Below are 22,265 nucleotides of genomic sequence, written 5' to 3'. Positions count from 1 at the left end.
TGAATTAGTGTGGTAATGGTAATGGGTTTATTTCATTTGAACATGCATCAGATTACAATTGAATGCATCACATAATCAGTTCACAGTTCCACATGTCCAAAAGGAGTAGGAAGAAGCAAAGCTTTTTAAATCCTACCCCTTTTACAATCAGTAACTGTTACATTTGTTCACTTCCTGCTTTCCATAATACAGTTTAAGGTTTTCTTTTGTTTGTTTGTTTTTTAAATAATGTGCTGAAATGATTGGATTACTCTCAGTCGCGTAACACGAATGGAGGCTGTTTGGGCTTTTAAATGTTAAAATGAAGAAGCTGAACATATATTGTTTGCTGGGCAGTGTAACTAAGTTAAACAATGGCTTATTGTTGAAGTCAACCAAGCTTTAGTTATATAGAAATATGGTAAATATTTGGTAAATCAAAAATGATTGAAGGGCGGCACGGTGGTCGAGTGGTTAGCGCGCAGACCTCACAGCTAGGAGGACCAGGGTTCGATTCCACTCTCGGCCATCTCTGTGTGGAGTTTACATGTTCTTCCCGTGCATGCATGGGTTTTCTCCGGGTACTCCGGTTTCCTCCCTCCAAAAAACATGCTAGGTTAATTGGCGACTCCAAATTCTCCATACGTAGGTATGAATGTGAGTGTGAATGGTTGTTTGTCTATATGTGCCCTGTGATTGGCTGGTGACCAGTCCAGGGATAGGCTCCAGCACCCTTTTCCTCACCCTTGTGAGGAAAAAGCGGTAGAAAATGAATGAATGAAAAATGATTGAAATCCTCCAATAGTACAGATATTTGTGCTGCATATTCTGGCAGTCTGTTACAACTGAAAAATAACTGAGCAGGAAAATATAATTTTTTCTTTTAAAAATCCTTTTAAATTGTAACTTTTTGTACTACTAAAATGTAAATCCAAGATAAGATACGGCCTTCACACTCTACAGTCATTGTCAATGGACCGATGGTGCTGGAAACAATGGGAGTAGGTCAAAATATTTTTTTTTTACAGTCATATATGAAAGCATTGTACACATATTCTATTCCATGTCATTCATGCTTGTTGCAAGTTTTCCTAAAAGTCACTGCAAAGAGTAAAATCCAATGTCTGTTGATTGCGGTACCATAAAAGATGCACTGGTGCACTGAAAATGAAGACATTCTGCCCCCCCTCCCCCGTCTATGTTTGGCTCGCAAGCAGCCACTTGACTCCATGAGCACTGGAGCCAGAGTGGGCCCACAAGGTGGGGTTTCACATTCCCCGTTTACGGCGTCCCGGCGTGTATCCACGCAAGTGTCGAGGCATCCCCGCTTTGACGAGCTGATGTCATCGTGCCACTCGTGATACGTGAGGGCAGAACCTCCATGGCTCTCGACCTTTTGTGGCCCTCCAACCGCTTTTTAGGTCTCATGGTCTCGTGTGTGCCAACCCCTACAGTTACAGACCAGTCATGTGACTTCCATGCATGTATACAAATACATTGTCCAATAATTTAATTTTGACATTTAAATAAATATAGTGGGAAGCACGGCAGTCGAGTGGTTAGCGTGCAGACCTCACAGCTAGGAGACCAGGGTTCAATTCCACCCATCTTTGTGTGGAGTTTGCATGATCTCCCCGTGCATGCGTGGGTTTTCTCCGGGTACTCCGGTTTCCTCCCACATTCCAAAAACATGCTAGGTTAATTTGCGATTCCAAATTGTCCATAGGTATGAATGTGAGTGTGAATGGTTGTTTGTCTATATGTGCCCTGTGATTGGCTGGCCACCAGTCCAGGGTGTACCCCGCCTCTCGCCCAAAGACAGCTGGGATAGGCTCCAGCTCCCCCCGCGACCCTTGTGAGGAAAAAGCGGTAGAAAATGAATGAATGAATAAATAAATATAGTGCTTTGCAAAGTATTAAATTACATTTATATTTTAATTGCATTTTAGTGATTTAATAAAGACAAATTTATTTATTGCATACTTTTCTTTCATGATTCTGCAGCGCATTGCCATTGCTATTTAAAGTGGCATGCTTACCTTACCAGTTTTATCATCAATCACTTGTTTAAATGATAATAGGAAGGAAAATAATCTCTCTGAATTGCTGAATTCATCGCTTATTTGTGGATCTTTCCTATTTCAGAGCAGCAATGACTTCTAAAGCCAAAGAGCAGCCAAAAGGTAAGGTTTTGTGCCACTGTCGCATAATGTGTGGTGCTATTTTTTTGTTTTTTTAAGGTAATTATCCATTCAAATGTAGAAATAGAAACTTTGAGGGCAAAATTTATTCATATTTACACTTGTCACTGGGTTGTAATTATTGTTGAGTTAGTGCTCGGGTAGTTGAGATAATGATGAGTTGTCATATTCATTATACATGGGTTGGACTCAATAGTGGACCAAATACACATTGCGGTTTCCGAGGAAACCAAAGTACCCGAAGAAGACATGCAAACTCCACACAGAGATGCTCAAGCGGGGATTCGAACTCAGTTCTTCATGATCTCCTGACTGTGTGGCCAACATTCCAACCACTCGTCCACCGTGCAGATACGGCACTGTATATTAGCGCAAAATATGCACATTTAATCTAATTTGACAGTGACACAATTATTATTATTATTATATGTAATTAATTCATTCATTTTCATTTTCACCGCTTATACTCTCGAGTGTCGCGGGCATGCTGGAGCCTATCCCAAGTGTCATCAGGCAAGAGGCGGGATACACCCTGGACTGGTGGCCAGCCAATCACAGGGCACATATAGACAAACAACCATTCACACTCACATTCATACCTATGGATAATTTGGAGTCGCCAATTAACCTAGCATGTTTTTGGAATGTGGGAGGAAACCGGAGTACCTGGAGAAAACTCACGCATGCAGGGGAAGAACATACAAACTCCACGCAGAAATGGCCGAGGGTGGAATCAAACTCTGCTCTCCTAGCTGTGAGGCCTGCGCGCTAGTTATTATAATTAATAGTTTAAATTTTAATTTCCTACGTGAAGATTTTTTTTGGTGACAATACGTTTTGGATTGAGTCGGACCTTATGGAACACATTAATGACGTTAACCAAGACACCACTGTAATTATAAACTTTGTGACTTTTTCAAATCCTTTCCAAACTTAATCTCACCACCCAAACTTCCGATAATTATCCCTCTGTATTATCCTTCCCGATGGAAGAATATTAGCATATATTTCAAAAGTCAACCTGGCAGAAAAGCAATGACTCCAGATGCCAGCATTAGTGGCTCAGCATGACGAGGCTATCAGCTTGATACAGCCGACAAATTCTCACACGGCTCCCCAATAAGTCTGCTGGAAGTCCAAATCAAAGAATAGCGATTGGTATGCAGAACTAAACGAGCCATTGCTGTCCTGGCAGACTTGGATTAGCGTGAATCAGCGCTCGAGGAACTCGCTGAGCACAAGTCGTGCCTGCATCCCGATGATATAAAAGCATAGCCGAGTACCCCACCAGCACTCTAGAGAGATGACGCGTTGTGGTCTGATGAATATTCAACACATATGCCCTCTGACGGGAGATGAGCTGCTGCCCGAAAAGTGATGACGAACACGTAATCTTGCAGCGACTCTCAATGGTAATGGTAAAAGAGTAAAACAACCTTGGGATGTGCACACAAAGAGAAGAAGAAGAGGCTCCGATTTCGCTTTGAAGTTCACTTTGTAGCTGCATCTTCACGTTGTCAAAGCAATTTCACTCATTTTTGTGCTGCTGAATGGACGAAATCTCATTTTCCCTCTCCTGTCAGTCTACATTGTCGCCAAAGAATGGATTTTATTTAACATTAGCATCCTTCCTTCTAACATGTGACAACTGAGTGTGGTGATGTGATAAAAGGAGAACATTGCCCGCAGCATTTGATTGTAGTGCCAGGAAGCTGCTAGCATATTAGAAAAGATTTCATCTTAAGGAATAACTCCACAAAAAATATGCTTGTTCTTTGGCTATGTTTTTTTTGGCAATTCCACTGCAGTGGGATGTCATTAATAACAAAGAGCATTTTTATGACGACCATAAAGCTGCAAATAATTCGAATTACATAACTACATAACAAACATATCTAAAAATATCTAATACCTTGTATCACCTCGTACTTCAGTACGTGACAAAAATAAAAACAAAAACAAAAACAAAAACAAAAACAAAAACAAAAACAAAAACAAAAACAAAGACAAAAACAAAAACAAAAATAAAAATAAAAATAAAAATAAAAATAAAAATAAAAATAAAAATAAAAATAAAAATAAAAATAAAAATAAAAATAAAAATAAATGTAGGACTTTATTCTCGTAATATTACAAGTTCTTTCTCATACATTTAAGACTTTATTCTCGAAATCTAATTTCTAAACACTTACAATACCCATTGAAACCAGTATTTGTCATAATTGAAATAATCAATTTCCAGTGACCAAACCACTGCCGAAGTTCAGGTCCATGTTGATGGGCACGCCTACGAGTCAAGTATGATGCCTTCACTGCAACAACAGATGGTGTGTTAGAGCTAGCAATTAGCAAAAAAAAAACACTTGGTGGATGAAGGAGGTGGTGTTTTTCACTGACTGAGTCATCATTGCTGTTTAATTCCTGTAATCCCTAAAGATGTCAAATTCCTCAAGGCAAATGCCATTTGTTTTCAACAATCTTATCTGTAAATGTCTAATGTATTCTGTAATTCACCTTTGAATTTAGCCTCACCAGTTTATTATCTCCAATATTCATTTGTCTTCATAATAGATTTACAGAATTAAATTGTTGTTGTTTTTTTTTTTTTAATGATGCTGTTGTTACTGCTGTGGCCAACAAACAAGAATGGAAAAGCTGCCCTCTAGTGGCATTCTGACATAACTGCAACAAATGTTATAATGTCTGGTTGAAATGCTGTTTACAATACACCAATGCAAATTCCCCAAAATATTGTGTGAAGGACTTACTGGATCACTTAATGAACCACAATGTAATTAATGATGAATGTTTAGTACTTGATTCCACGCTATTCCCATTCATTACATTTCTATTCTCATTAGTGGCCATTCAGAAGCGGTCCAAAGTCCATGGCGTTGTGATTACTCAGCTCGTTCAGCAACTTCCGGCTGGAAAATCAACACCTGACTTCATCCGGAAGCCAATGGCCACGACTGTTAATGAAGGTAAAGGATTAAATTGAAAATGTTAAATTAAAAAAAAATACTTCAAAATGACTTGTCAGTTAGATTGACATTTGTTATGACATCTCTTTTGAGGAAAAAGAGCATTTTTTAAGGCTGTCGTTGACGGTGAGCCAAAACCGAGTGTCACATGGGGGAGGAACAAAGGGGAAGTCAATGACCCGGAAGAGTTCCAGACGAGATATGACGAAAAGGCCAAGGAATATATCCTTGAGGTGAGCACTGACCATAGAAAAAACACTCTACCTTCCGTACATTCAAGCAAAACAGCTCGTTTGGAGAGAGGTACATCGTTAGACAAGCAATCATGGAAATATAAGGGTCAGTCTCCTGAGGGGTGGGGTGAGGGGGTGGGGGGTGGTACCAAAAGTCTGACATTGCAAGCAATTCTTTTTAATTATTTAATTTTTAAATTAATAATAGTATTATATTATTATTATATTATTAAAATTATTATTAATTTTTTGTAATATCTTTTGCAATATACTCTAAATGCAATACAATTACCTATTTTTTATTATTTTATTTTATTTATTATTATTATATTATTAAATTATTATTATATTATTAAAATTATTAAAAATATTTTCTAATATCATCTTTAGCAATATACTCTAAATGCAATACAATTACCTTAATTTGTCACAAACATGTTTCAAAATGGCAAGGTAGCTTTAATACAGAGCTAGTGGATGGACACTGCTTCAAACCTGTGTTCTTTAAAACATCGTTCGTTAGCACTGCAGTAACACACTTCACCTTCCTGACATCAAAAACAGTCCCCAAAGGGAACCCCCTGGGGTATACCAATTGTCATAGGGGGTATGTGAGGAAAAATTTGTTTGAATTGGCTAAGAAATGGAGGAGTAGTTAGAGGTGAAAAATGGGTTAGAATAAAAAATAGGAAGGATAAATAGATGAAAATGGCCGACGTCAATAACATATGTGCGAGTGCTTTCAGTATCGTGCATCAAGTGAGTGCACCCTCTCTGGTACCCCTTTCAGGAGACTGATTGATGAGCAAATAACTAATATTGATGTGCTTGGCATGCATTTTCTTTCTCAGATACCGCATGCAAAGATAGACCTCGCAGACATCTACAAATGCTTTGCCACCAATGAATATGGCACAGCCGTTTGCTCCGCCACCCTCAAAATTATTAAAGGTGAGATGCAGGTTCACCATGGAATATTGTCTATTCCGAGAATGGGAAAAGTGCTTTAACAAGTCAAGAGTCAATCGCAATGGGGCCAAAACTAAAAGCCAGTTTTAGTAACAGACAGCAATTTTAAAGTTTGTTGATGTTGACATTAATCTTTCATTATAAAATAAATATGCTAATAATATGAATATAGCATTCTTAGAGGATTTTCAAATGTGTAAAAAGAGCACATCATATCCCTAAGCATGCTGTAATAAAGCCAACACAATAACATGTCATATGTATATATTGTTTTGACACAAATTACATACAATTACATACAATTTACATCCATTCTTGTCTTCAGTCATTGTAAGCTATGGAGCATACACAATTTCTGCGGCAGCCCATGCTCTCACGTTGTTCACAACCCTATTATATAGGGTTATTAAATACATAAAAAGAGGCTTTCATTTGGTACATTGTTGGTATGTTGCTTTTTTTTCCAGGTAAAGAGGAATCCCAACAGGACTTCAGAGCAATGCTCAAGAAAACGTAGGTTTATTACAAAGATCATGTCACTCATTTCAATCAGACTTGGGATTTTATTAGTGGCAAATGGCGTATTGGTAATGGTTTAAAATTAAAATTTTATGTTGTTGAATATCGTGATACATCCCAAAAATATTGGAGTGAATAAGTACAAAACATTCATTTTCTACCGCTTAACCTCACAAGGGTCACGGGGGTGCTGGAGCCTATCCCAGCACATATAGACAAACAACCATTCAAACTCACATTCATACCTATGGACAATTTGGAGTCGCCAATTAACCTAGCATGTTTTTGGAATGTGGGAGGAAACCGGAGTACCCAGAGAAAACCCACACATGCACGGGGAAAACATGCAAACTCCACACTGAAATAGCCAAGGGTGGGATTGAACTGGCGCTAACCACTCGACTGCCATGCAACCAAGTACAAAACATATGATAAGTAATTCATTGATTAACATTCTATAATGAGTCAATACCAATTTCAAAAATACCTGTCAATACAATGTCACAACTAAAGTAACCATCATAGTCTTCCAGTTATTGAGTGATAAGGTCATCCATGTAGACCTTGTAGATGTAATGGAATTATGGATATGTCATTTTCAAGAAAGCCCAGGACTTAAGATGTTAGCTGTTCAAAAATAATAGCCATAAGCTACATTATATTTGTCCTTTTCTTTTTCTTCAGTGCTGTTGTCACCAGAAAAAAACAGCTCCCACCACAGAAAGAGGGTGAACTCGATCCTAAACTCTGGGAACTGCTTCTCAGTGCTCGAAAGAGAGACTACCAAAGAATATGTTTGGACTTTGGGGTTACCGACTTCCGCTGGTTGCTGAAAAGATTGAATCAGATGAAAAAGGAAAGAGCTGATGAACAAGCGAAGGTGCTACTTTTTTACTAAGGTCAGTCAATGTTTTTTGTCACTTTTAATATTTTTTTTCTTTCTGAAGGTTGTCCAGAATCTGGAAAATGTGAAACAAATCGAAGTGAAACCCAACGGAAGAGCAGAATTTAGCCTGGACATGACCTTACTGGATCCTAACAGCAAAGTTTATCTTTACAAGGTGAGTTTAGGAAGTAGCCCAATTCATAACTATCAGGTTGACACATGACCTTTCTCCTCAACAAGGATGGTAATATGATTCCATACGGAAACGATGAAAAGTCAAAGCTTCGCCTGCAGAAACATGGGAACAAGTTCTCCTTCAGCATTAAAGATCCTCAGCCAGAAGATGCTGGCTTGTATCAGGTTGACGTTGGTGATATAAACGTTCTTTCAACTGACTTCCAAGGTATATAATATCCAGTTTATTGATTTTGCTAATTAAAGCACACTTCATTTTTACGATGTTTCCTTTCTCAAAGTTCCAACTGTGGAGTTTGTTGACAAGATAAAGGATGCCAAAGCAGTGGAAAACAACGATGCCGCTTTTCAGTGTGTCCTGTCCACACCCCTAAATTGGATCACATGGTCAACACGGGACTTGTCACTTGAGGACAGCGACAAATATGAGATGACCGTCTCAGAAGATAAACTAGTTCACACACTAACAATTAAAAACTGTGACAAGGCTGACCGTAGAGAGTACTACGCTATTGCTGGTACTACATCTTGCAGTGCATTTCTTGCAGTGGAAGGTGGGAAACACTTAACTAATTGTTAAAACATATTTTTATGTACAAATATTTGTGATATTTAGAGAACATACTTGATCCATCTCGATATCTTTCTTTCAACTCAAGCTGATCCAAATGCTCATAAAGGTCTGAAAGGCAAGAAAGCTGAGGATGACTTGGCTAAAACTGCTTTGGAGCAAAAAAGTCAGAAGACAGAAGACAAGGAGGAAAAGGATGCTCTGAAAATTGGACAAAATGACTCCAGCAGAGAGATTGTTGCTGGTTCTAGCAAAGAGACAAATGTAACCAAGGCTGATGGTGACAGGAAAACTAATGGAGGTGAGGATGATGGAAAAGACGACCTCTTGGAAGATGGAGAGGATGAAAGCAGAAGGTTTAGTACAGGCACAAATCGGTTACAAAACAGCCTCATTACAGTAACATCATTTTTTCATTTTTCCAAATTCATAGTGACCTAGCAAGTACAGTATGTTTCAGTCAATGGCAGAAGGATTAATTAATTAATCAATTTATCAACAAAGCACTTAGTAATCCTCTGATTCTTACAGTTGCAGATGTAGGCGTTCAGTTTGTCAGTGGACTGTCAGATATCACAACTCATATTGGTGGACGGGCAGAGCTGTGTTGTAAATTAAGCACTGAGAACTCCGAGGGAAAGTGGTACAAAAATGGGAAACTGGTGAGTAAAAGTACCTTGATGCAACATTTTTAGGGCAAATCTTGGTCCTGGGATGATGATGATGATGACATTTTTATCCGACTAGCTCACCAGTGAGGATGGACTCAGGATTATCAAAGATGGTGCAAATCACAGACTGATCATTGACTGCTGTCAAAAAGATGATGTAGCCGTGTATCGTTTTGAAGCAGATGGACGCAAATCAGAAGCAAATCTGAATATTCAAGGTAAGAATATTACAAATTCATTGTTACGTTCAATGGTCTTTATTTTTGTATAAATGATAGCTTTTTCTCTAATCCCAAAAGATCCACCAAAAATTGACACTAATGCACTTGGAGAATTCACAAAGCCGGTGATTGTAAAAGCAGGTGCAATTGCAAAATGGAAGCTTCAGTTCTCAGGTGGAGAACCGATGAACATTCACTGGTATAAAGATGACGACGAGCTTTTGTCTGCCCTCAATGTGAAGATTGAGAAATCATCCACTCACAGCAAACTTCACCTAATAAAATGCCAAAGGAAAGACAGTGGTGAGGTTAAAATAAAAATAAGGAATGAATTTGGAACGACAGAAGCTATTTCCAAACTTACAGTACTGGGTGAGTCAAAGTGACGTATTGCACTATATTGTATGTAAAAGAAAATAACATTATTCTATCCACAGACAAACCCACACCACCACAAGGACCCGTGGACATTATAGAAAGTGCTGTCACATCTGTTGAGTTCAAATGGAAACCACCAAAAGATAACGGCGGATGCCCAGTCACAAACTACACGATAGAACGCCAGCAGGTCGGACGCAACAAATGGTCCAATCTGGGGGATATCAGCGGAAGTACACCGCTTTACAGAGACTCGGGTGTGGACCCTGGAAGGAAATACTGCTATCGAATCAGAGCCAAGAACTTAGAGGGAATTAGTGACTACCTGCAGACTGAAGACATATCAGCTGGTGTATTGCGTACGTTTGAACACGCAGCTTTGTATTCATTTGGACGGCAGGGATAACAACTAGTATATAGTTTAATAAAAAAGTAATAAAACAGTTATCAACCAATGGGAAAAGTTCACAACTGTAATAGACATTAATAATGTACCTCCGACAGCAAGCTACTTTGCAAACAAACTCTTAAAGATCACACACCTCTCCTGGCACTTTTGCTTTCAAAAATGTTACAGGTTATCCGGGAGCCCCTTCGGTACCTAAAGTGGTCTCCGCCTTCAAGGACTGCATTAGTCTGAAATGGTGCGCTCCATGTGACACCGGAGGGACCACAATCATGGGATATAATTTGGAAAAGAGGAAGAAAGGCACTAATTACTGGAGCCTTGTAAACCAAGAAGGACCAATAAAGGGTATGACACGGCCTCAGCTAATGTACTAGAAGTAGAAAGCACGACTGCAAAAAAAGGAAAGTACCACTGCCAATAATGTAAAATGTTTTTTCTTACTCTAGAATTAACATATGTGGTGAAAGATGTATTTGAGGGGGCAGCGTATGAATTCAGAGTGTCAGCCATCAACCTATCCGGTTCCGGGGATCCAAGCATTCCATGTGATACCGTATTTGCAAGAGAACCAATGAGTACGCTTTACTTTTGTCAGAATCCTACAATTTTCAACTTCATGCTGCCTGTGTTGATTCGTAAACAACTATTACTGTCATTTCAGAAGCCCCAGGCAAAGTCACAGACCTAAAAGTAACATCCAGCGATTACACAACCTTGTCGCTGGCTTGGACTAAAACAAAGGAGGTGGTAGGTTCACACGGTGAACCTCAAGGCTACTATGTGGAAATCAGATCCACAGCGAGCCCCGAATGGACCCGTTGCAACACCCTACCAATTACTCCCACTACTTACACAGTGCATGGCTTAAAGGCCATGGCAGCGTACTGGGTGAGAGTAATTGCTACCAATTATGGAGGCGATGGAGAACCTCAGGGCTTTGACAAACCCATCATTGCTATGCCTCCTCCTGGTAAGAAGAGATTTAATGGACGACACCCGGGTTACAATATGGTGGATAATGACTGGAAATTAAAATGTCCTATCTATGTTGAATCAAGAGTGTAAAGTTTGCATCAATATTGCCAGAAATGTATAAATGATTTGATCTCAAATCCAAGAGATTATGGATGATTATGGATCATAGATGTGGGCAACTGTAAAGAGTACATGCTGCGATTTAGTCTGAATCCCAATTCTACCCCACTGAATCCAGGTCCTGATCCAGTCTGGCTTGCTGCAAAGTGCCACTCACACTGACTCCGGTAGGCACTGTGGCGAGCATGCCTTTTGGCACCAAAAAACGAAAAAAACCAAAATCTTATTTCATGTTTATTATTATTTAATAGCATTTAATTACTTCATATTGTTGTTTGAGTGTACAATGTTGTTTAGATATCGTCAAAATTGTCCAAACTATTATCAATTTCTAGTATTGATATGATGATGATATGACATAAGATTGCTCCGGCGTCTGAAAAGTAAGTTAGACCCCAAATGGATTCATTCCGTTGTGCTGTACGGCCGCCAGAGCTGCACCGCGCAGAGCTAGTGTGAGCCTACAACAGGGATTTCATCAATGAAATCCCAGGGCTAACTGTTCACCTTTCATTTTAAGAACTGAATCGAATGCTAGAATTGGGATTCAGCCTAAGTACTCTCAGCCAAGATGCTAATTTTGGGTACAAATGCCTAAACTGACCACAACATCAAAGGCCAAGGCCCAGAAGTTATCCGTTTTCGACCTAAAACTACAAGACTAACTCATGAGATGATTACATTTTACAAAAACCACTACGACGAATCAAGTCAAGAGTAACACATTAAATACATAAAATCAACAATAAAGGAAGTTACTCAAGGCTGACATATCCGGAACCCAGCATTTGAAATTATTGTTCAATAAACCAGACACAAAACAAACAGGTAAATGAACGTAAAATTTCAACCAATTTTTGTTTTTATCTCTGCAGTAAAGCCAAGGTTCAAAGATCGCCATATTAAGAGCTTTGTGGTGGTGAGATCAGGAAACACCATTTGTCTCAACATCCCCTTTGAGGTAATGTACAACTTTAACAACCCACCATTGCAGAATTACATAAATATTCTAATCTTATGTGGCTTTTATATCAGGCGTCACCATTCCCAGAAGTCTCTTGGTTTAAGGACGGTATTTCCGTGGGCAAACATGTAACAATTACCAGCTCTGATAAAGGTACTCAAATGTTAATCCCAACGTCTGAGCGGTCTGACTCTGGGGTCTACACCATCATGGTCAAGAACCTTGTTGGCCAAGAGAGCTTAAACGTTGAAATTAGAGTAACAGGTAAAAAGTGAACATTCTTATTTAGACATAAAAGCTAATTGTATCTTACAATATCTTACAACAATGATTGCAGATGACCCCAAGCCTCCGGGTCCAGTGGAGCTAGAGCAGATTGTCCCAGGAACAGTGACTTTATTCTGGGCACCCTCTCCAGACGAGAAGAAGGATGACAGATTACATTATATCGTATCCAAAAGAGACACCTTCAAACGCACTTGGAAGACGGTGGCGGAAAGCCTCTTTAACAACAAGTTCACGGTGGTGGACATCGTGCCCGGACGAGAGTATCACTTTAGGGTGTTTGCTAAAAATGACATGGCGAATTCAGTGCCATCTGTATCACCTGCCTTTGAAATCCAGAAGGAAAGAGGTGAGCATCGCTGATGTCTGACAGAATTGGAGCTACCAACTAAAAACTCAACATATTCTTCTGGCAGAAAAGATCCTCAATATGACAGGAATGCTTTGCTGTTTTTAAAACAAACTGCAAAAAGTACAAAAAAAATTTCAGGTCTCCTCGCTGTAAGGTCTGCACGCTAACCACTTGTCCGCCGTGCAGCCCTCTAAAAATTTTGCAATGCTGTTAACAAAACAAACAAATCACAATTCAAGTAAGACAAACCTCCTTATTGTTCTGCAGAAAAGTTCACTGTACACATGCCACCGAAGAAACCTTTGGACTTCTCGTCCCCGCCATCATTCATCAAGCCGCTCAGGAGACGCACGCCTCCGGAGGGGTATGAGTGCCACATGAGCTGTGCGATCAAAGGCAATCCGGCTCCTCGAGTGACGTGGTACCGCGAAAACGTCAACCTGAACACAAATGCCAACTACTACATCAGTAATGTCTGCGGCGTTTGCTCCTTGCTTATTCTGAGGGTTGGGCCGAAAGACAGCGGGGAGTACAAAGTGGTCATCGAGAACGGTCGTGGGATAGCTGAGAGCTCGATGATGCTCAGCGTCAGAGGTAAATACTTTAAAATCATACACAACCACGTGTCCATACCAACAAATAAATAACATACTGTACTTGCCCTTTTCCAGAGTGAAGAACATGAACATCAGCAGTTCAGGTCGTACTCACACTCGGCCATTTCCTCCATATTGGACTTTCATGTGATTCCACCTGTCAGCACATGTGCATTCAGTTAATCACTTCTACACAGCTCTGATTCTGCAATTTCCCTGACTTTGTGGATTATTTCCAGTCTCATTTAGAGTTGTTGTGACTATTTGTGATGACAGCGGAAAGCAGGCTGGATTATTGTAGGTTACCATCTTCAGACTGTCAAATCTGTTTATTATCTTTGGATAATAGTTTATCATGTTTGTTAAACCTGCACGTTCAATTTGGTATCCGACTGACCCCGAGTGGACAAAGAAAGTGAAGCTCAGGTTCAACCCATTCAAACAGAAGGATTCCAACATCAGACTGGGATTTTGTCATTGATGAACAAGTTTGAACCGGGTGGTTGTCCTGGCTTCACCATACCAGAAGTGATGGAAAAAAATATTACATAGCATATCTTATACGGGAAATGTGCCTGTCAATGTTACTTTTCACGCCAGAAATGATTTGTTTTGGTGTCATAAGCACTTTAAGGTTTCCACGGTAACACCGGGACACTAATAGACACTAATAGATTATTGCTATAATAAATGAAGTAATTGTAGCATCACTACTGCTGTGTCTTATCATTCACGTCATTGTGACACTCCCCTTCTTCCATGCTGTATTGACTGTATTGATAAGCTATTAGCACCCTTTCACAACCAAAAAGCTCAGGCAAAGTGATAACTAAAAAGTATATAGTCTACATAGTATGGAAAGTATAGTGTAGTATAAAGTACATGATATAAATGGAAAATATGAATTTATGTGAAATTGCGCTAAAAAATTTTATATGTTGACCTCTATTCAACACTTTGAATGTTTAGTATTTTTAGTGATAACATTAAATATGAATGCTCTCTGGTTGAAATGCTGTTTTTGGCCAACAGAGGGCATTATGCTAAAACAACTAGTAAATGAGCCAAACCATTATTGTACTTGTATACTGTATAGAAACTAAAACACTCAAATGTTTTAGTATTTTGGAGTTTTAAGATTAAAACCTAACATTATTTAACAAATTATAGTTTAATAATGTATTATATATCAAGTCATTCATTCATTGATTGAAGCACAGTGACAATAGTATGGTTTTTGTAATGGACAATAACATCACCATTGAAGACAGTGCATGACCACACAGTCCCGCCCACTCCCCTGTCCCACCACAGGAAACCCTCGACCACTCAGACCTAAGTCAGTATGTCTCAACATCACTTAAGGATCTTAATGGCCTCTATCTAGGATAAATCCACATCTGGGATGTCGAAATAGACCTTTGTTTTCATCATCTGGGATCATTTTCTTTGCTGAAGTAAAGTCCACTTGGACAAATACAGCGACTGAGAGCGATGTCATCCCAACTGTCTCTAAACAGCGACCATCTACGCAACAGAAAGCCAACCTCTGACCCAGCTTCGCCCCCGCCTGCCACCAAGGAGAGCCTGAGGGTGAGCTCAAATTGATATCTACAGAAAGAATATATAAAACATGTATCTGTGACAGTAGTATTGCTCCTTCAAGACCACAGTACATATTAGGGTGGGTTTTGACACAATGTGATGTTCCCATAGTAAATAATATGCAGAAAAGTGAATTAATCTGTAACTATCATAAAACCTGTACTGTAATTTACTCCATCATAACACAAAAATAGTTGAAGTAAAGTAAAATTAGCCCGGTGGTTGACTAGCAACCAGTTCAGAGTGTACACCGCCTTTTGCCCCAAGTTATCTGAGACGCATAGTCTCAGGTATTACTAGGTATTGCTGAAGTTGTAATTGTAACACAAAGTATTACAAGTATAAAATGTATGTTATTATCTGGCTGGTAAAATGATTCAATGTCTGTAATTGTAATGTTTGATTGGTTCTAACGCTCACATTGCACTGAGCAGCCATACCCCTGCTCCTGTTACCTGTTCGATGCCACACTTCCTGTTTGCCATCCATCACAAACTAAACAAAAGAAAGGCATTAATCCTTTAGATCAGAGGTGGGCAAACTTTTTGACTCGTGGGCCGCATTGAGTTAACAAAACTGTCCGGGGTGCCAGAATATATTTTTAACGCACACACTATTTTACGCTTATAATTCTAAACAATCCACCTTGAATTATTTGTCTAATTTTATCTGTAAAAGTGTCAAACTATATGTTATCTTGTATATGTTAGCTATATGTTGTTGTTTTTTTCCAGAGCACTTTAAACATCAGACCAAATCAAACTACGAAATTTAATTTTATATATTTTTTGTTTGTTTTATGTTGCAAGACATACGAAATTTAATTTTACATTTTTTTTTGTTTGTTTTTTGTTGCAAGACATTCGACATACGAAATTTAATTTTACAGGTTTTTTTGTTTGTTGTTTGTTGCAAGACATCCGACTTGCAAGTCATGTTGCCGGCTTGTATGTTAAAAGTTAGAAAGCAACTAGCGGGCCAGATTCAAACACTTGGTGTGCCACATGTGGCCCCCGGGCCATAGTTTGCCCACCCCTGCTTTTGATGCTCACTGAACTGAAGTCTCATTAGATTTGTTGACGTCACTCACAATGATGGCTTGAGCTACATTTTGAGACATGTTATCCCAGAAAATTCCGGTACCACGATTGAGGAATGGGAGCTAACATTGGACTTGGGAAGTTCCACAGTATTATCACAGTGTATATCTTCTATTATCTAGGAAAACATACACTTACAAGAGGATGAGGACAGCCAAAGAAGGGGGATGGGGTGAGGAGAAGAACTTGGATCTGCTTGTGGGAACTCACTCGCAGTATTTATGGATGTTTATCTCTGGGGAAAGTCACATTTTCCACTGGGGAATAGCCAGGTCAGCAGTCAAGTTGTCCCGGTGGGATGAAGTGAGGCTGGCGGACACAACACATCCATATAGGAGAGCTTCACAAAAGGCTTCTTCTCAGTCAGCGTTTTGTTTACATATCTGTTTCATTTAAAGCAGAGCCTCCTGCCAGTCTGCTGAAGCGTCGGAGAAGTCTCGTAAACGTCTAAGGGATGATCTAGGAATCTTTATGAGCTGCGTCGTTCACCGAGAATAAGTTTCCATGTTTAGTTTGCGCAAGAAAAAGCAACAGTCAGCTCTTTGTGTTGTGTTTTTTTAACTTTAATGTTCATGTTTGAATATATGGCTTGTAGACAGGCCCATTGGTATATTGGCATCAAACACAGGAGACTGTCCAACTTAAGCAGACCTTAGTAATAAATCCTCTGGTATTCCCTTTTTTGGGTTTGTTTAGTTGTCTCTGCTTGTTAGTTTATTTAAGGGACCATTTCCTCTACGTTCACTTGGACTGAGCTTAGTATCCTAGCGTGGAACAAAGTTCTCCTGGGGAAAAAAATATATCTATAGTTGTGGTTTGTGCTGTAGATGTGCCTAATTTTTTGTTAGAATATATACTATTGATATATAAATTAAAACAATAACATATTTATTTTCCTTTTCAGCACGAGCGACTATCGAGGTAAAATTTGTTTTATTTATGCAAACCCTGGCAGTCCTGGGATTAATACAATGAAAGTCTTAGTTGTGGCTTCTCTTTTTGTTTTCAGACTAGGATCGTCTGGTTTGTCCGACGTCTCCAACAACACAACCAAAAACCACGCAGAGTCCTACTTCTCACGTCGAGAGAATAGACTTTCGGCAAGGAAAAAGGCCGAAGAGGAGCTAGCACACAATGACTATAAGAAGGCACGGGATGGAAAATCTTTAAATCTTTGCCTCATCCTCGGAAAAATCAGCCACTCACATTTGTCAAGAAACAAAGGCTAAGGCTAGCAAATAGTAAAACATTTAATATTTAAATCACATAAGATCAGAATCACCACAGGGGTCTGTTCTAGGACCACAACCTTTTACATTCTATACACAGCAAAAACTACATTTCAAGAAAGTCAAAATTACCCATTTTAAGCAAAACTGTCTAGTATTTTCCCTTGAAAAATCTTCTCTAGCAATGTTCATATAAAAACGATAATTTTATATTTAAAAATATATTCTTATGAAGATATTTTTGCTTGAATTCCTTATTTTTTCTAATAACAACCTTTTAAAAAATTATGGGCATGCCTGTATGCAGAGCAACCCATCCTTTTATCCATCCCATTTTTTTGTAATATATTATTATTATGGGCATGCCTTTTGTTTTTCACCTATTCTTCTTGTGTTTCAGATTTAGTCATTAAATACAAGCTAAATATGGACTATTATTAACCTTGATTCAAGAAAATATTACTTTTTCTTATAATGGAGTTGATAAATCTAAAAGCTGGTAAATTTACATGCAAATCCAGAAGATTTTAGCTTGAAATAAGGCTTGTTTCAAGAATGGCTGCTTTGTACTAAAATGACTTTCCTTGTTTGTGAGGGACTGACATGTTTTTTATTTGCAACCATACCAACACTTATCGCAAGATACGCTGAAATTTCAAATAACCATCAAATTTTCTTTTTATATTTTCAAATTTTGCAGTGGTCTTAGTTAATAACCACAAAGAATGATTCCCACTTGATTGGAACAACAATAGTAGTCAAACAACCAAACATGCAGTAAATGTTGGGTAATTAATGTCAATAATGAAGCATATTTATTTTGCAGATGTATGAAAAGGCACTCGCCACCAACCAGAGGCTCAAGTCCAGACTGGAAACCAGTAAACAAGAACTGGGTATGATCAAAGAGCAGCTGCAAAGAGCTCAGGTAACCTCTTTTTCCATTTCCAAACAATAATGGATGTTGATTGTGGCGCCCCCTATAGGTTATGGATAAAATGCTTTGGTAATACCGATATCCTCAATGGTCAGTGGCTTAGGGTCCTCTCCGTGCCCCTTTAAAGAGGTTTTGCTTGATGGTGGTTGTTAAAATTTGACACCCATGCTATAGACAGGCCCTAAAGCTGTGTACCAAATTTCGACTAAACAGAATAATTATTGTAGAATAATCATTGAGTTGTGAGAGAAATTTTAAGTCAATCTAACTTCCGGGGTTTAATAACTGCCCCACATTAGGGTGTATTTGTCATAAAAATATTGGGGTGTATGTTTTGACAATATTTCATCCTTTTGTGTTGTGCAGTTCAAGAGTAGAAGAGTTAGCTTACACAAAGAAATACATTAGGTTTGATATATTTTCTTTCATTGCAGGCAAAGTGTGGTTCCAACATGCTTGAAACAGAAAAAAAGGTACAAACCATCCTTATTAAATGTAACCTTGAGAAAAAAAACACACAAATACTCATCATCCAGCAGTCTATGATTTATTCCTGCTGAATTAAAATATATCCATCTCTATTGTGGCCAAAATGCTTGCTAATCAGTCCAATATATCGTATTTTCCGGACTATAAGTCTCACTTTTTTTCATAGGTTGGCTGTTCCTGTGACTTATACTCCAGAGCGACTTATAAATGAAAAAAATATTTATGTTACATAAACACTGGACACCTTTTCTGTTCATGTTTATTCTTTATGTAGCTGAATAACCATTGTGTTAGCATATCTTACACCAAATTCAGCCTGTTTTCTTTATGATTTTATTATTGTTAGAACTTGCCTTCCAAGAGGACGTAATGTCGATTTGGGTCAAGTAGTTTGTAAAATAAATTACCCCCAAAAAATGCGACTTATACTCCAGTGCAACTTATGTATGTTTTTTCTACCGAATTATGCATTTTTGGCCTTGTGCGACTTATACTCCGGAGCGACTTATAGTCCAGAAAATACGGTACATATTATTGACTTAATACTGCTGTATGTTCTTTAAATGTATTTATATTTGTCGCTTATGTTGCTGATAGGACAGCTGGAGTCTTAGGAAGAAGGTATCAGACATGGAAGAGCAAGTGAAGGTATGGGTCATTACCTCCATTAAAAGGTAGCTTCCTTCCTGCTTTGTTGGAGTGAGCCTGACAGCGCTTGTCACTATTGTGCTCTTTGGTGCGATGATGCCAAAGCTCTCGGAATCCAGCGGCAATCTGCCAAACAAAAACAACCCTTGTTCATCTGGGAATGAACCTCTGAAAATAGGCCTGCAAGGACAGAAAGAGGCTCTGTTGGTTTTCTAGAAATGGTTCATTCTTGACCCCCCCCCCCCCCCATTGTCAGAGTACGCTACGGTACAAAAGGGATCGAAAGTGGATGTAGGCTTGTTTTCCACTCGTTTATTTTTCCAAAGACTTTAGTGTAGCAATGAGATGTAACTTTGACCAATTATTTTCCACCCAGGGCCATATTCAGAAAAAGATTACGGAGGGTCATTTTTATACATTTTTTGCACTAAAATGCTCATGATACTAAAACATATGTTAACCTTTCGCCATGAAAAATAACATTAAAAGGGATTTTCACCATAAAAAGGAGGAAGTGATTTTTCCTCCTGAAACCTGGAACTAGCCATGCAATATGTTCTTTCTATATTTTTCATTCTGGAGCCTATCCCAGCTGTCTTCAGGTGAGAGGCGGGGTACACCCTGGACTGGTCGCCAGCCAATCACAGGGCACATATAGACAAACAACCATTCACACTCACATTCATACCTATGGACAATTTGGAGTCGCCAATTAACCTAGCATGTTTTTGGAATGTGGAAGGAAACCATAGTACCCGGAGAAAGCCTGGGTAGAACATGCAAACTCCGATGGCCGAGGGTGGAATTCAACCCGGGTCTCCTAGCTGTGAGGTCTGCATGCTAACCACACAACCACCGTGCAGGTTTTTCTTTTTTTTTTAATCAAAAATACACCAATCGTAGATTATTTTCAAGGGCGGTAGCTTTGATACTGCACCACAGATAAAAGAAAGTTTGGGACTGAATCCGTATTACCGGAGGGTGCTGCTATCAGCAGCTGTCCCGATTATCTTTCTCTGAGGCAAACTGGGGAAAAGCACCGACGCAGATGGAAGTAAACAAAAACTTAAAAACCCACAAGACGTTTGACTGTGAAAAAGCAAAGTAAATCCACATGCAGTACTTACTCGTCTTGTATACAAGACGTACATTCTATTTTTTAAATAAGGTGGAGTGGGGCCAGCTAGCTAGAGTGCTAACAGCAGGTTAAAGAGTAGCTAAGTGAATGTTCACTGCATTGTGAGTCTTAGTCTTATATTATTTATGTCTAAGATGGCTTGATTTCTGTTATTATGTCCACTATATTGGGAAATATAAGTGTAAAGGTGACTATAGGGGTGTTATTTCATGTCTACAGGGCTCTAATAATGGTAAACATCATATTTAGAAGGTATAAAATCGTTTTCTATGTTCTAACTATGAAAATATTTATTTATATTGACTCGTATGTTGCAGAAATGTTCTTATCACGATCAGGTCTGGAACCAAATAGCCACAATAAACTAGGGAAGCTGCTGTATGCCGACCACTATTACAAATGCAGTTACTGGAGTAGGTGGTTATTTGCTATTGGAGGCTTGTAGTTCATTGAAAACAACAGATGTTAAGATGGCGGAAAAAAACTTATTATAACTGTAAGGGTCATATTGTGTTGTTTGTTTCCTACTCAGGTCAAAGCAGAACTTCACACGGAGAACCAAAGACTGAAGGATGAAAATGGAGCTCTAATCCGAGTCATAACCAAATTATCAAAGTGATGTCATTCTCTAAAGAGACGGATTTGATTTTACCTGTGTTGCATCTGCTGCTGATGATGTTGATAAGAACACAGGTGATCATTCTGATGCCCCTGAAAGATTTTCTAAAAACATACACAAAAACAAGCAGGTTATCCATCATTCCAGACAAACAGAATTGATAAGATGTATCCTAGCTATGTATAAAGTGTCTCTACTTAGATTGATGCAGTTACAGTATCACCATGGAAACAGAGATGCTCCCATCACCCTGGGAGTGTGATTTTTGGAGCCTTACCTTGTGAAGAGCAGCGTCACAATTTCCTCCAAACAATTAAACACACAAAAATGAATAATTAGAATACGCATTAATACCTCATATAAATAGCAGACATATGTAAAGTTCCATATGTGCACACATATGACCAACCACCATGCAGTAAATATGTTTTATTTGTATTGTATTAATTTGTGTTAACATTAATTAATATATCTTAGTCTAGAAAATAAAGTTTTTATTGATTAAATATGTCACAGACAGTGTGTCATTGTGTTATATTGATTTTAATATTCAACGTGAAAAACACTGTTAGAGCCTTATCTGTGTATATTGTGCCACCTACTGTCAAATAGTGGAATGGCACCCTCTGCCGAAAATAAGATGACATTATTTTACAACACACCAGCAACTTAAAAATACATAATGATGAATTAAACTATTTAGTTATACATTAGACTTGCTTTTATTGGTGATTTACTCGGGAAGTGCAAATTCTGATTAAATTTACAAATAAAGAATTAGGTGTCATTATTTGTTTCATTTGTCAACACTTTTGTTCAGTTGGAGTGCTTCTCATTTTCAGTTTTCTGTCATGCCCCCCCCAATGGGTCCCCGCTCCCCATTTGGGAATCACTGAGTTAGATGGGGGTTTTCCTGCCTGTATATGGATATGCATATTGTCCTAACATACATATTAGACATGGACCAAATATAATAAACCTAATTTATGCAA

General features: G+C 38.7%; 2 protein-coding genes across 3 annotated transcripts; both read left to right on the top strand.

Moving 5' to 3' along the window:
* The first annotated feature begins 5,066 nt into the window (after nucleotides 1-5,066).
* Nucleotides 5,067-14,166, top strand: LOC131106146 (immunoglobulin-like and fibronectin type III domain-containing protein 1). 2 transcript variants are annotated; one of them, XM_058054951.1, is made up of 19 exons: nucleotides 5,067-5,164; nucleotides 5,258-5,397; nucleotides 6,249-6,348; nucleotides 6,834-6,879; nucleotides 7,570-7,765; nucleotides 7,833-7,946; nucleotides 8,012-8,174; nucleotides 8,248-8,520; nucleotides 8,626-8,838; nucleotides 9,069-9,199; nucleotides 9,285-9,426; nucleotides 9,508-9,801; nucleotides 9,867-10,166; nucleotides 10,385-10,561; nucleotides 10,663-10,791; nucleotides 10,878-11,186; nucleotides 12,187-12,272; nucleotides 12,347-12,539; nucleotides 12,613-13,300. In XM_058054951.1, exons 1-19 carry the CDS (start codon nucleotides 5,143-5,145, stop codon nucleotides 12,921-12,923), a joined length of 3,339 nt encoding a protein of 1,112 aa, XP_057910934.1. In that variant the 5' UTR covers nucleotides 5,067-5,142; the 3' UTR covers nucleotides 12,924-13,300. The 2 variants fall into 2 exon arrangements, with proteins under 2 accessions (XP_057910934.1, XP_057910933.1); XM_058054950.1 differs by lacking the exons at nucleotides 5,067-5,164; nucleotides 5,258-5,397; nucleotides 6,249-6,348 and adding an exon at nucleotides 13,584-14,166 and having other exon boundaries at nucleotides 6,690-6,879; nucleotides 12,613-12,909; nucleotides 13,180-13,506.
* A 667-nt stretch (nucleotides 14,167-14,833) lies between these two features.
* LOC131106240 (protein phosphatase 1 regulatory subunit 12B-like) lies at nucleotides 14,834-22,065 on the top strand. Its single transcript, XM_058055129.1, has 7 exons — nucleotides 14,834-15,101; nucleotides 17,118-17,134; nucleotides 17,223-17,361; nucleotides 18,269-18,370; nucleotides 18,814-18,852; nucleotides 19,466-19,516; nucleotides 21,187-22,065. Exons 1-7 carry the CDS (start codon nucleotides 15,003-15,005, stop codon nucleotides 21,271-21,273), a joined length of 534 nt encoding a protein of 177 aa, XP_057911112.1. The 5' UTR covers nucleotides 14,834-15,002; the 3' UTR covers nucleotides 21,274-22,065.
* The last annotated feature ends 200 nt before the right edge of the window (nucleotides 22,066-22,265 follow it).

This window comes from Doryrhamphus excisus, chromosome 18 (assembly GCF_030265055.1).
Source record: "Doryrhamphus excisus isolate RoL2022-K1 chromosome 18, RoL_Dexc_1.0, whole genome shotgun sequence".
In the NCBI taxonomy this organism is placed as follows: domain Eukaryota; kingdom Metazoa; phylum Chordata; class Actinopteri; order Syngnathiformes; family Syngnathidae; genus Doryrhamphus; species Doryrhamphus excisus.
The sequence above is the reverse complement of the archived record's forward strand: the minus strand, read 5'-3'. Positions and strand labels throughout refer to the sequence as shown.

What these genes read in the sequence shown, in the direction of transcription:
- LOC131106146 (XM_058054950.1), top strand. Translation starts at nt 6,815, where the DNA reads ATGTTGCTTTTTTTTCCAGGTAAAGAGGAATCCCAACAGGACTTCAGA. An exon ending in GGTACAAAAATGGGAAACTG is followed by an intron (nt 9,200 to 9,284) that starts GTGAGTAAAAGT and finishes TTATCCGACTAG; the next exon opens with CTCACCAGTGAGGATGGACT. An exon ending in ATTTGCAAGAGAACCAATGA is followed by an intron (nt 10,792 to 10,877) that starts GTACGCTTTACT and finishes CTGTCATTTCAG; the next exon opens with AAGCCCCAGGCAAAGTCACA.
- LOC131106240 (XM_058055129.1), top strand. Translation starts at nt 15,003, where the DNA reads ATGTCATCCCAACTGTCTCTAAACAGCGACCATCTACGCAACAGAAAG. An exon ending in CACACAATGACTATAAGAAG is followed by an intron (nt 17,362 to 18,268) that starts GCACGGGATGGA and finishes TTTATTTTGCAG; the next exon opens with ATGTATGAAAAGGCACTCGC. An exon ending in AGCAGCTGCAAAGAGCTCAG is followed by an intron (nt 18,371 to 18,813) that starts GTAACCTCTTTT and finishes CTTTCATTGCAG; the next exon opens with GCAAAGTGTGGTTCCAACAT.